The sequence below is a fragment of the Calonectris borealis genome, chromosome 28 (genome assembly GCF_964195595.1).
Source record: "Calonectris borealis chromosome 28, bCalBor7.hap1.2, whole genome shotgun sequence".
NCBI classification, from domain to species: domain Eukaryota; kingdom Metazoa; phylum Chordata; class Aves; order Procellariiformes; family Procellariidae; genus Calonectris; species Calonectris borealis.
Window position 1 is genome coordinate 990,303 of NC_134339.1, and position 13,997 is coordinate 1,004,299.

The window sequence follows — 13,997 nt, forward strand, 5'->3', positions numbered from 1 at the left end:
GGGCCCTGGGCCTTTGCTGGGCAATTCAGTGCATCCTCCCCCCTCGGCAGGTGGGGGGGGGCCTTGAGAAACAAGAAGATTTTGAAACCCCCAATTCCCGGCATCCCTGAGCTTTGCTCCCATGGGGAGGCTGCCAACTTCAGTGCCAGTGGAGCCCGTGGTCCTCTTGCAGGCCCTGCTGTGTGCTATGCTGATGACTCTGGGCCAGCTCCAGTTTCAGCAAGCCCCTGGCCTGGGGTTTTAGAAAAGAGCTGAGAAGGGGGAGGCAAAGCAAAGCTAGTCCTGGAGTTGGGCCAGGACAAACCATCAGCCCCCAAGGTGCAGTGCTGGCTAACCTGGAGCAAGCCGTGGCCACTGGATTCCCCCGTTCCTGCTTGACACCAGCAATAGCAAGACCTGTTTTCCGTACCACAAGCTTGCACAAGGTCTTTGCCCTGTTAAATCCTATGCAACCTCCTCTCCTCTCCCCCAGGGCTCTCCAGATCCCATCCCAGCCCATTCTCTCTGCTCTTGTCCATGACTGCTGAGTTCCTGCTCCCTGCTGCTCTTAGGGTCCAGCTTCATTTCTAGCAGCTCCAAAAGCATTTCAAGACCTGGGCCCTAGAGCTGGCGGGGGAGTAGATGAGGGGTGAGACAGCAGGAACACCCCCTCCAACTCATGCTGCAGGAGCTGAGCACTGAATTGGAGGGGGTAAGACCTGGTCCTAGGGCTCCTCCACGCACCCTTGGCCCTCCTGTGCCTTCTGCTCAACGCTTGGCAGCTCACTGCCAGCATCCTTCATCTCGCTCCATCTCCCCCGGTACCCCTGTGTCCCACCTTGTTGCTGCCCGGCTCTACGGGCTGCTCTGTTAACGCCTGAGCCTCAGGCTTGGCTTGGCTGGTCTTCCTTCAACTGCCTCAAAGCCTGAAGGTGCGTTTTCCTTCCTCCTGAGCCCCCCAGTCTCTCCAGCCAGCACCTCTGAGCTGTTTCCCTTCATGCGCAGCCACCGTGGGTTTCTTCACAGTGGGGCAGAACCGTGCCACCGGCTGCCCATCTGCTGGGGCGGAGGCAGGAGGATTTGGGAGGTGGATGCTGCAGGTTGATCCTGCGGCACGGCTGCCTCTCCCTGCCCCGCTGCCCTTGGGGCAGGCCTGGGGGGACGCGGTGCCCTGTGCAGGGGTTTGATCTTCGGGGCAATTCACCCCTTCCGGAGAGCCGGCAGCTGCAGTGCCTTTGCCTGCGGGACTCCCGCGTGAGCCGAGCGCGGAGGTGGTCTCCGGTTAGGAGGGCGGTGCAGGCCGCAGGCATCCTTTCTGCCAAAACTTGTGTGTCCATCGTGCATCCCACCCTCAGGGGGCAAGAGGCAGCCCTGCCATGGGTCCCCATGCCGGTATTTCTGTTCCTCTGCTTTGGTACGCCTCTTGCTCCTCAGGTCTTGTCCAGCCAAGCACCCACCACGTTGGAAGGAGAGAGAATAAAACTTGCGCCCTGTTACATCTTGGCACAGTGCAGCTGTGGGCACCGGTACGGGAGAGCAAAGGGGTCTGTGCTTCAAAATGGGGTGTCCTGGGTACCGAGGCCTTTTGCCGAAGAGCATCCCTGGGCCCTGCATCCCTGGGCCGCGCCCTGGGGACAGACGCAGCTCCCCGCGGCAGCTCCCGCAGCAGCGAGCTGGGGACACTGCGGTTCCCCCTTCCCGGTGCCACGTCTTCCCAAATCACTTGAAACCCACCAGCTCTCGAGCAAACCTTGTAACATGGGGCCTCTCGGGGAGGGAAGGAGCCGTGGGAAGCCGTGCACCCTCCTGCCAGCGGTGGTTAATTTGCCGGGAGAGGTAGGAGAAGGAGGCACCCGGTGAAGCGGCGCAGGGATGACCCCAACCACACGCTTGGACCTCGCGGTCTGCGGGAAATGACCCATTTTCTACGGAGGGCTCCAGCTCGTTGGGGAAACGAAGCGTTACTGGGTTGATCTCTCTATATTTTTGTAGGACAGGGGGTGGGAGAGCAGATGGGAGATGCCTGCGGAAGTTGTTTATTTTTAACCCCGTAGAAGGTTTTGGGTTGTTTTTGGTTTTGGTTTTTGGCCTTTAAAAAAATGGTCCTTGCTTTTGATGTTTATGCTGCCTACCTGTAAATCCAGATGTACTTAAGTGGCTGAAATCCTTGTTCTTAAATCAGATACACATTATAGTTTTGAACTATATATATAGTAAATATATATATATATATGCCTAACCCAGCAAAAAAAAAAAAAAATAAAGTATTTGGGGGTGGGGAAATGCGTTGTTCTTTGAAATGAATCACAATTGGGGGATAAAATTGTGTTTCTGAGTGCCTCAAGATATGAATTGTTTTCATTTTTTTAAATAATTTTATACAAGTGTCAAAACAGCTGGCTGGATTATTTGGAATTTTTAAATAATCCTAACTTTTTTAAAGTAGATTTTGAGAACTGTCCTGTATATAACAGTAATGTAGCAATAAATGTGACATTTTATAACAACATTACTTTTTTCCCCCATATCTCTTTCAGATGTTGTATACCTATGACTGAAAAGTTGTAATAAAGGTTTTACCTTGTACTAAAAAAAAAAAAAGAAAGGAAAGACAAGACAAGACAGGTTTTCAGACACTGTCCACTCGCTCTCTGTTCCTGTGCTCTGGGCACAGGTCGTACCCACCCGAATTGGCACCGTGGCACAGCCTGAACCCGTGCACTGCGAGTGCTTCTGGCCCCGCCTGCGTGCGGCCTCCGGTGAAGGTTTCCAGCGCTGCCCATCACCATGGGATCTGGGCTCCTTCTCCAGCGGCCATCGGAAACGCCTTGGCAGACATGTAGGTGCTGGGGTCTCCCTGTCGCAGCACAGCTGCTCCTGTGGCTCTGCTGTGGTCGATGGGGTCCTCCGCCACCTCTCCGGGGTGCTGTTCTCGTGGGGCAGCGTGCATTTTAGCCCGGGTTACGCGTGGCAGGGATCTTATTGCTGGAAATTGTGTTGGGAGTGCAGCCCTGGCGGAAGGAGGGGGTGTCGCAGCACGACTGTTGCTTCCTTGCCTCTGCCCCGCCCTGGGGAGCACCCAGTGAGGGTGCTACCGGCAGGCTGCAAGTTGGAAGTCAGGTCAAACACACCCAGCCCATACCAGGAGCCCAGCATAGACGGGTAGTGGGAGAGACAACGTGGCAGAACGCTTAAGAGGGTTTAAACCCTGCAAGAATGGGCTGGATCCAGTACCAGGAGACAGCCCAGCCTCACCCGTGGGGGGAGGCTGTGCCCTGGCCAGGCTGAATCACCACCCTCTGCCAAGGGCCCAGCCCCGGCCACAGCGTCTCCAAACCCACCGCTGCGCTGCGCTGCCCAGCCGGGCTCTGCCCGCCCTCATCCTCCAGGCTTCGCCGGGCAGCTCCCCGATGTGGTGCTCCTCCGATCAGCAGGTATTTCCCCAAATCGTCATAGCTTCAACTCTTGTGGTTTCAGTGGTTGGGTTAGCCCTCCGCCACCGGCTCGCTCGGCACATTAGCGGCTGCCTTTTGGGGGAAACAGAGTTGCGGCAGCTGCATCCAGGAGCACTGAGCCCTCGCGGACCCTCTCCGAGAACCTGGGTCCACAGAGGAGATGCTGCCCGAAAGCAGCCCTCCTTTCTCAGGTTTGCTGCCTGTGTTTCTGCTGCGCTGCTCCAGCTCGGGGCTCGTCCACATAGGGCCAAGCAGGAAAAACAGTCCAAATTAACTGAGTAGTGGCTCTTGCAGTGGTTAGTAGAATCTCATTGAGCCCTGGCTGCCCTTCTCTCAGCAGCGAGCAAGCTCTGAGGTAGTGCACTGCCCTTCCCGAGCTGCACTGAGTGCATGGAATGATAGTCCTTCTAATTCTGTGTCTGCTTGTCCAGGCTGATGCGCCTCACCTCATCCTCCTTGCCCTCGCTCCCTCCTCACGGGGGTTGCTTCCTGCGTGCTATCACGTAGAAAAACTAGTTCAGCCTTGGGGGTTGCGTTGCCATGCGGCCAGAGCTTGTGCTGGGCCTGTTTGCTCTTCTCCCTTGAGCTGGCTAAAAGCCAGGGCAGGCCCAGATAAGCCAAACTGTTTAAAGACACCAAACACCTTGTTTATTGAGAAATTTGAGGCGTGAGCTGCCAGGCCGGGGGGTGAGGGGCATCCTCGGAGTGAGGGGAGCCGTCCACCCCTATCAGGACAAGGAAGGGCGGAGGACCGAGAAACCAAGGTTGTACTAGATCCAGACAAGGGAGAACTGCGTGCTTGGGAGCAAGGCTGCAGCTTGGAAGATGGATGCTCGGAGATGCAAAAGGCTGAAGGTGGCCAGAGCAGGCGTGGACTGGGAGATCAGGTGAGGGCAGGAACAAGGAGCAACACACAGGAGTTGCTGCCGAGTGGCTGAGAGCAAATAGTTTGGCCAAGATCCAAGCAGTGGCCACCAACTGATGTGGAGCTGGAGGTTCCTGGGTGAACGCTCAGAAGCATTTTCTCCCTGGAGATGAGTCAAGAGGCGGGACGAGACCATCAGGTCCTGTGGGCAAACGTCATGTCATGCTGGCACTGCCAGACAGGGCCATGAACGGTCCTTAACGGAAGGACAAGCTATCGCAGAGCCGTCTGCTCTCTTGGAGCAAAAAACTCCACCTCACTGCTTTAAACGAGGAGTGATTTTTGTTGATGCAAGGCATGAACAAAGGCATCCCCGCTTGCTCTGGTGGCCTGAGAGATGCAGATCGCTTGTTCTCATGGTTGAACACAGCTTTGTGCTTTACTGTGGTGTCCCTAAGCTCTGGACAACCAGGCTCACTGCCCTTTCTTTTCTGCTTGAGAATCTAAAATGACACCTGTGCCACAGAAGTCTCCAAGAGAAGAAAGTGACCTTACCTCCAGTGGCAAGTGACCTTCAGGAGTCAGGCTTTGGAGGTGTAGCTGTCCCTGCTGCGGTGTGAACATTCTCCCAACAGCTAAAAGGAGTTTCCGCAGGGAAGGAGCAAGCGTGATATTGCAGCGTGGTGTCCAGAGCAGACCGCAAATCCCTTTGAACTGTAGATGACAGCAAAATATATTGAAAGAATGAGTTGCTAATATTGCCGTTGTTTTGTTTTAACCAGGAAATTGGTAGTATTACTGGATCTTTGCTTGTCTGCCTTGACTGGGGTAAAGCAGTAGGATACACCACCCCCCTCCAAACTGCCTTCAAAACCCCAAGGCTTTTCTGAAGATAAACATTGAGCTGTTTTTCATTGCCTTTTGAGTTATTTTGCCTGTCTTATTAAAATTTTTTTTTTGGCATCTAGGAAACTTTTCAATGCAAAGTGAACGCTGCAGCTCTCCTCTGTGTGCATGACTCCATGGAGCTAAACAGACATTAAAAAAGCAAAACCTGTGCGGATCCTGTCTACCAGGCTCGCTTCCCCCACCGTGCCCTCGGTAATGCGGTGGCTGTGGCAAAGGCACCGGTTTCCTGCAGGAACGCACGCCACGAAGCTCCCGTCTGACTTCCTCATGCACCAGCTGGTGCGTAGGCAGCGGGGAAACAGCTCACAGAAATGAACCCAAAAGTCTGCATGGTTCGGTAACCTGCGTCGCCCTGCTGGCACCTGGGCAGAGAAACACTCGAACCGTCAGTATGAAACATGGTGTTGAGTCAGTCACGCAAAGGGCTGATAAAATAGTTGTTCCGTGTCCTGGTGAGAAAAAACAGGAGCTGGATTTTTGCAACAGGCTCCGCGCTGTGAATCTCAGCTCTCGGCAGCCAGCGCAGGGTGTGAAGGAAGACGTCGGCTGCTGGCGTTGCTGCCGGACGCCGTTACTGCAGGTTTGCGCAGGGGAGCACGGGAGGCGTTTGCAGCCCTGAAGCTTCGGCAGTCCAGCCGCAGGTCTCGGGCAGACAGGAGCTTCAGGCTCCAGTGTCCCCCAGGACTTTCTGCAGGTTCACAAGAGGCTGAGCTGGCTTGGAGCAGAGCCTGGGGAACGTTATGGAATTGGTGGTGGATTTAGGACCCTCTGCTGAAAAAATCTGGCTTGAAACTCCATCTCCTGTTGGGAGAGGCTGAGCGGCAGCGATGAGGAGGGTTTGCAGAGGCACTGACGGGCACTGGGGAAACCGCTCTGGGAAGGGGCCACTTTCCTCCAGCATGGAGGATGAGAAGCAGTCCCAGCTCAGTGCGAGGACAGTCCCGCTGCCTCAGGGCCCGTGTCCCCTCTCCGGTGCGGGGACGGTCTGTCCCCTCGGGCCCGTGTCCCCTCTCCGGTGCGGGGACGGTCTGTCCCCTCGGGCCCGTGTCCCCTCTCCGGTGCGGGGGCGGTCTGTCCCCTCGGGCCCGTGTCCCCTCTCCGGTGCGGGGGCGGTCTGTCCCCTCGGGGCCCGTGTCCCCTCTCCGGTGCGGGGCCGGTCTGTCCCCTCGGGCCCGTGTCCCCTCTCCGGTGCGGGGACGGTCTGTCCCCTCGGGGCCCGTGTCCCCTCTCCGGTGCGGGGACGGTCTGTCCCCTCGGGCCCGTGTCCCCTCTCCGGTGCGGGGCCGGTCTGTCCCCTCGGGCCCGTGTCCCCTCTCCGGTGCGGGGACGGTCTGTCCCCTCGGGGCCCGTGTCCCCTCTCCGGTGCGGGGCCGGTCTTTCCCCTCGGGGCCCGTGTCCCCATGTCCCCTCTCCAGACAGGGCCGGGGACGCGGCTCTGCGGCGGGCGCGGCGCAAGGGGCCCATGAGGGACGACGACCGACGGGGGGGAGGAGGGGGGGGGTGTTGCCATGACAACACCGCTTGACTCAGGCAGCGCCGCGGGCAGCCCCGCTCAATGCGGGGCGCGGGGCCCTTTCTGGCGCAGCGGCGCGCGCGCGCATGCGCAGTGGGGGTGACTTTGAAGGCGCTGCTGCGGCGGGATGCTGAGCAAGCTGGTGGGGCCGCGCTACGTCCAGCTCCTCCAGAACTGGTGAGGCCCGGCCCGGGGCTCCTTCACCGTGCGCCTTGGGTGCGCGGGGCGGGCCGCGGCCGGTGCCGGGGTCCACAGTGAGGGGCGCGCGGCCTGCTCCGCGCCCCTCACCGTGGACCCCGGGACCGGCCGCGGCCCCCACCGCGCAACTGAGGAGCCTGAGGGCTTCCCGAGCCCTCCCCGTTCCACTCCGCTTTGTTCCGCGGCTGTGTGTTCCGTGTGAGGTCCGCGGGGGCCGGCCCCGCGGGTGCGGACAGCGCTGGAGCTGGGTTTGAGGGGCCGAGAGGGGCGGACCGGGGGCGGGGGGTGGTGTCTGCCTGGCGGTGGTTTGCCTGAGGTGGGTTTGGCCTCCGGATTGCTCTGGCTGTCTCCACAGCGTTTCAGAGCTATAAATGTTTGTCGCGGTGCCACTGGTGCCGCTTTGCAGGGTTGCGTGAGGGAGAATGAAGTAGCCTGCGGGCCAGAGTAAAGGGGACGCGAGCTGTAGCGGTAAAATAGTTAAACAAATAAGCGTGTCTTTTCTTAACTTGGTAATGCTCTTTTTAAATAAAAGCATATCAGTCCTTACTGTAAAATATCTTCACCGCCCTGGGGACTAATACTTTGCTGTGTATGCGAGATTCTTTCAAGATCTCTGCCAAGCTTTTTTCTTGATTGAAATTGCTTTCCCAGGTACCTTAGTGATGAGCATTTGCCAGACCTTTCACAGTGGAGAATTAATGTTGTTTACCTGCATGTGTGTGTGTCTCTCCCTTAGGACTCCCACCCTCGTTACATGGGGTGGTGTAGCTGGTACTGGTTTAATATGGTTCACGGACTGGAAGCTGGTCCTTCAGTATGTTCCCTACATCAGTGGCAAGTTTAAAACTGAAGACTAAGCTTCCCTCTAATGGTAAGTTTTGTTTGTGCATCTCTTAGCTCACGTAGTAGTGTTGTGTTGATGTGACAGTTGATGTGTCCTGTTTGTCCAGGGCGCAATCATATTGTTGGTCCAAAACAGAACTGCTCAATTTGATTTTTCAGGCCTCTTTTTTTTTTTATTGTTTTTATATGGGGCTTCACAGAGTGCGAGAAGGATGAAATATTAATAAGAATATGTTTTTCAAATGATTATTTTGCAAGCAGTGGATTTTTCACAATGTAATGTGGTTCCTGAGAAGTCAAATCAAGTGTTCTGTGGTAATTTGGAATTTTTGACAGATCTGTTTACTTCTAATCCTAGGTAGAATGGCTTCAAGCTCATGACTAGTTTTGTTGCTAGGCAAATTCAGACTCCGTTCTGTTCATTGTAGCTGTTATCAAAAGTAAGTTAAATGTTCAGAGCTGGTTGCTGTGTATCACAAATTCATTGGAAAATTGGCTTTCTCAAGTTTGTTCTTTTCCTTCTTTAGTTGCATATGAAATGTGCTGTTCTGAATCTTCTATAAGACTGACCATCCGTAAAGCTAGAGCAGCAATAAGACGATACTTTCTGTTGGGCCTCTAAATGCATATTTGTGTGGAAGGCAGGCTTAGAACTTTTTTATTCCTTGCTGCAGATAGAAGGGAGTTAGGAATATTTTTGCCTCATGTTAAAGGATGCTGCTGGAAAAAGGTCCAGAGGAAATTATATACATCTCAATACTTGTTTCTTCCAGTCAGAATAACAGTTACATTTAAATGTGGCTAAATGAAAGTAAGATACTTGCCTTCAAGCTACACAGTATTTTATAGGGAAATCAGTGAGTCTGGAAGTCACAGAGCAAATCGTTAGTACTTTTGTAAGTCTCTTTTTCCAGAGATACTTGTTGCAGTTTAAACAATTTACTGTGTCTTCCCCATTTTCAAAATATGTATCACACAGATCCTTGGTGTAACCAAAGGATGAAAGAAACTTTTCATGAAAGTCAGCTGCACTTGTAGCGTCGTGGGTGACCGTAGATGTTTACAGACAAGTCAGTGGAAAAGCTCTCAAGTCATGTAGAGGCAATTAAATTGCCTAGTAAGGGCTTTCTTTACTTAAAAATTGTCTTAGGCAGTAGTAGGAACATGGATACGTTCCTGAGACCACGGCGTATGTTCTCTGTTTTGAAGCAGGAGCTTTGATGTGCCATTGTGCATAAATTATCTGGAAAGAGCATATTCCTCTATGAGGACAAAGAGGATGTTTCCGTGGTGGCCTGTGATTCCTTCCAAGGGGACTGTAGCCCGGCACGCCTGCATTCTGCTGTGCCTCTATCGGCTTCTGTAACAGAAACTTCTTGCCTGGATACTGGAGGCTTTTGAAATCTGTCTGTAGTGTTGGCTGCTGTAGCACTTTGCAGGAAGCACTGGTTAATGACTGCTTTGTGTTTATTGTAGGAAATTTATTGCTGGATAGAGTGTTTTGGAGCCATCCGTCCGCTGAGACCCTGCTTTGAGGTGAACTTGAAATGCCCAATACAGATTCTGCAACAGGTCGTGGTGTCCCTCTCTCTCCCATGAACAGTTGTGACCGCTTGGTTGTGAACAAATTTACCCGCACCTTACCTTCACAGCCTGCCCCGTATTCTTCCTCTGATCACTTTCACAGCAGATCTTGTCCTAATGGGAGTAATTTATAAACCTGATGTACAAAATAAACTAAGTGAATGATATTTTTGGTTCTGTGCATTACCTTCTTAGTCCACATTCTTTAGACTAAACTCCTGGTTGGGGTTTGGGTTATGTCTTCAGCTTGTTTGAACGCGAGTCCTGCCGCGTGTTTGCTGCTCTTCCTGTGCAGGTTCCTTGGGCATCAGCCAGTGGCTGCTGGGATCTGGGTTTGATGATCTTGTGTTTGATCTTTTGTAGTTGTTGCTCATCACTCTTAAGACTGCCAAAGTTCTTGAACTATTCTTAGTGATGTGTTGATTTTAAGCTAATCATTCCTAGATCAGTAGCAACTGTGGACTCTTGCATGCAGTTAACTGTTCATAGCCAATATTGCAGAGTTTCGTGGTAACACAGATTCCTGGCATTTAGTTTAAAGCAAGGTTTCGTTTCTTTTTAACATCAATTCGTGGACCTCTTGAACGGTCTGACTGGGCGCACGCCGTTTTAAAGCAGTGGGTGCTGCCTGAAGACAGGCTAGCTTTTCTGGCTTAATCTAGGGGCTCAAGGAAGGCAGTCCGCAAACCCTGGGAGGCTTTCCGTGTACCGGGGTGAGAACCAGTGGTTTAGAGAGCTGCTCAGTTACTTTCTTAATGGGGGTTTTGAGTAGGAAAAAAATATGTATCAATACTTCATAGGTATAGTTATATTTGTCAACATAAATCGGTGATGAAACAACCCACTCCTTAGATGAAAAAGTTTTTAGCTGTTAGAAAAAGGAAGTACAAGGATTATTCTTGATCTGGTCTCTGCCACTAAGCACAGCAGACAACTCAGACTTAGGGAGGGAGGTTCGTCCCTTTCCGCAAAGACCAGATTTGCAAACAAACTTCTCTCTCTGTGAGAACAGGATCACTGTTTTCTCTCTGTTTAGTGCCAAATTTCACCTCACTATAATTTTTGGCTGTACTGAAAGGTTCAAATCTCTTTAGGGAAAAATCTCAGTTGTAGTAGCTGTGCTGCTTGGGTGTCACCTTCAGGTCTGAAGGCTTCTGAGTGATGTTTCTGTGGAAAACTGTTGTAAAATCTGCCTAAACGGTGGCACTGTGCAGGATACTTGAACTACTTATTTAACAGAATAATTGCTTTAGTGTTGCTTTAGCAGCACCATTGATAATTGATTGGGGGGCGGGGAATATAATTTTTCGTATGCAAAGCTCTCTTTGCTGCCCTGCCACGTCCAATAGGATGGTACAGAAGCTTATGGCGTAATGGGATAACCGTGCTATTTCCTCAGTCGGTCCCACTCCCCTGCTCCAGCAGTGCTCCTCAGCTCCGGCTGACTCCCAAAAGGCCAAAGCCACTGTGCCTTGAAACACTGAGAATGTGGATTTGACACCACCACCCCTATGCCATATATGGGGATATTGATATTGGTCCATTTGCATCCAAAGTATGCCTTGAAGGTGGACATTATATTAGCCCGTACTCGCATGTCATCAGGATTGTAAGCTCAGACCCAAGCAGTTAAGAGTCTCTGCTCTTACTTACCTGTTGAACACGTCTAGACAGGACGGGCATAATACGCTGCCGCTGACTTCAGAAATGACCTAGTTTTGGCTTGTTCCGTGGGCGGGCGAGCCTCTGCTCCCACGGCTGAGGGAGTTCTTCAGCAGGCCTTGAGCTGAGGGTCTGCCTGTGTTGCCCGTTCCTCTAAGGACCCGGGTCTCCCCGAGCTGTCAGTCTGCAGCTCTCATTAGTGAGAGTTACCATTAGCAAAGCCGCAGCGATAGCATCGTGCACAGCAGATAAGATTAGAAGATATTTAAAGGAGGAAAACATATTCAAAATACCAACTGCCTGCACAGGCAGGCACTGCAAGAAATGTACGGACTTTGGATTTGTTTGCCCTTTGGCGATTGTTTAGCTGCTTGTGTTGTCTGCAGCATTTCAAATGATGGCTTTGTCTCTAATTAACCCTAGGATTAGCATATAACTGATTTAATTTCTAGTATTTCTCCTTCCACAAGAGCAAGCACGCTTCAGAAATGGTCTATTAGAAATATCTTCTGCATTCTTGGGCAAATTTCTGTTAAAATTCAAATAATCACTGTTCAAGTGTCATGAGTGATCTTTCTAATTTTTAATTTCCTAGCATTGCCTCTTTTCCAACAGTTAATTATTTTTCAGAATGAGCTAACCAAATGTCACGCACATTGTATGAACAAATTAGTTAAAAGACAACGACCCGCCAGAGGAGGAAAAGCTTCCCCTTCAAAACCCGGAGAGTTCCACTAGAGGGCACAGCGGCGGCCACGCTCACGGGGCTTTGGATCTACAGAAACCAAAAAGCACCCTCAGCTCCAGGTTAATGATGGAACTTCAAAACCGCCTCTAAGAAAAGGAGGGCTTGCATTCCTGCCCGCCTCTCCTGAGTGTGTGTCCGTGCTGGTACCTCCACTTCACTTTCATCACGAAAGGTGTACGTGGAGGTGGGACAGGGAGTCGTTACTGCAACCACCTCGGCGCTGTCAGTCTGCTGCATGCAGCCCTTGTTGGTCTCTTCTCCTGCAGTCGTCTCCTGGACCACCCTCAGGTTCTGCCCCTCTGCAGGGCTGGTAGGTTGGGTGCTCCCTGGCGAATCCTGCTCTGGAATAAGCTCCTCTCTTGGGTCGGGGATATTTGGCTGCAGAGCAGAAAGCTTTCAACTAGAGTTACCTGCAGGGCGAAGTGGAAGAGCTTTTTCTGTCAGGATATCCTGTTGCTTGCTTCCATGGCTGACAACAACTGATTTTGGTGATTTTTTGGATTATCTGCTAGTCCTGGAAAAACATGGACTCTCTGGCAGCTGAATACACTTTCAGCTGGTGGCAGTGTCTGCAAAGACCTTATCCTCTGTACCTTGGCAGCGTTCCCAAAGGAACACTGGGATATTTTCCCTTGGGCTCAAGAGATAGTTTCTACCCAAACATTTCATGCAGTCCTAGGAGAGTAAACATCTTCCCTTCTGCAAGCTGTTGCTGCACCAGCTGTCAGTGAAAACCGATTTTCTAACTACTGTTACCCTGAGCTTGAGGTTCAGTGGACGTTTAAGAGGTCACCTTCTCCATCCCCTCCCCACAGTAGGATCCGCTCCCCAGCTTTTCCAGTTTATTCTTAAAAAATGCCATTGAGGGAGATTTCAGAGTCCTCTACACGGTCTGTTTCTGTGCTTAACTTCTAACTTCTCAGTTTACATGTTTGGAAAAAAGAAATTCTCTTCCCTCCTGCAATACAAGCCCAGTAATTCTTTCCCTTTTACATATTTGAAGGCTATTATGAGATCTCAGCTGTTTTCTCAAGACTAAAAACTCTGCTTCTTTCCTCTTCCCTCACAGGTCATTTTGTAGACAGCTGATGGTTTTCATTGCTCTCCTCTTGGCTTGCTTCCAGTCACTCCATGTCTTTCTCAAAACGCAGTGGATGGCGTGTCTTGAACGATCTCATTTCTTAGTGAAAGGTTCACTCCTTTTCGCGGCTTTGATTTTAATCGGTGAAAGAGGAAACAATCAAGTGGTTGGTGTGAGAGAGAGGGCTACCAGCTTTCCATCCCTGGTGCTGAGGATCGCTGGTGTTTTGGAGCAGGGGGATGAGATACGGGCAGGACTCGACGCCTGCTTTTGCTCCCGGGACTCGCCAGCGGGATCGGCTGGGTTACCTCGCAGCGTGCGGGGGTTAGGACTCTGCTTTCAGGTGCTCAGCGCTGCAGTCCCACCCTTACTGAGTTCTGCTCCCCGTTTCCCCGTTTGCTGTGCTAAATGAGAGCAAACTGCAGCACTCTGTGCCTCAGTTTCCCTTTATATGCTTATTTCATTTTTAATTAAGGTGCAGTATTGCAATACAAGTTTTTGGTTAGAACAGTATGAGTTTGGCTGGGTTGTGAGTTTTTTTTTACAAAAAAAAAAGGGGAAAGTGCATTTATGAAAAATAACGTGGTTTTGATCATTACTAGCATTTAGAACTTTTCTGATCTGTGTGTTCAAAATTGCAGGAAATAACAGCGATAGCAGAGCAAGAGCCTTCATAAGCGCGAGCCCAGAAGGAGACAATGTTAAACACAAACCAACAAAACCAAAACCAATCCCTAGAGAGATGGATTGCCTTTATGGCAACAGAAGGCTCCGTATTGATTAAATTAAAGACAAAATCCCCACTGTTGCGTATCTTAAATATAAACATCTTCCTGTACAAGGCAAATGCAACCCAGCACCTACAGGCGCACCCAGGTCTTTGAAGTTGTTCCCTGTTTCTACCCGAGTCTGGACAACTTGCACCCCGTGCGCGGGGCACTCCGGGTTTCCCCTCGCCCGCGACACGCGTCTCGCATCCTTCCTCGCGCTCCCTGCTGCTTTCCAAATAAAGGAGTTTGAAACAAATGAGCGAGCCCTATTTAAAAGACAAAAACATAAGTACAACTACCCATAGCTTGTTGCACAGATGTGGGCTGGAGTTCAAACAGACTCAGTGAGCTCAGCGTCAGCACTGAGGGGTGGCTGGAGCTGCGCTCACG

At 51.7% G+C, this 13,997-nt stretch overlaps 1 protein-coding gene across 1 annotated transcript; it reads left to right on the forward strand.

Annotated features, from left to right (window-relative positions):
• The first annotated feature begins 6,810 nt into the window (after positions 1 to 6,810).
• Positions 6,811 to 9,513, forward strand: UQCR11 (ubiquinol-cytochrome c reductase, complex III subunit XI). Its single transcript, XM_075175121.1, has 3 exons — positions 6,811 to 6,898; positions 7,656 to 7,790; positions 9,239 to 9,513. Exons 1-2 carry the CDS (start codon positions 6,849 to 6,851, stop codon positions 7,774 to 7,776), a joined length of 171 nt encoding a protein of 56 aa, XP_075031222.1. The 5' UTR covers positions 6,811 to 6,848; the 3' UTR covers positions 7,777 to 7,790; positions 9,239 to 9,513.
• The last annotated feature ends 4,484 nt before the right edge of the window (positions 9,514 to 13,997 follow it).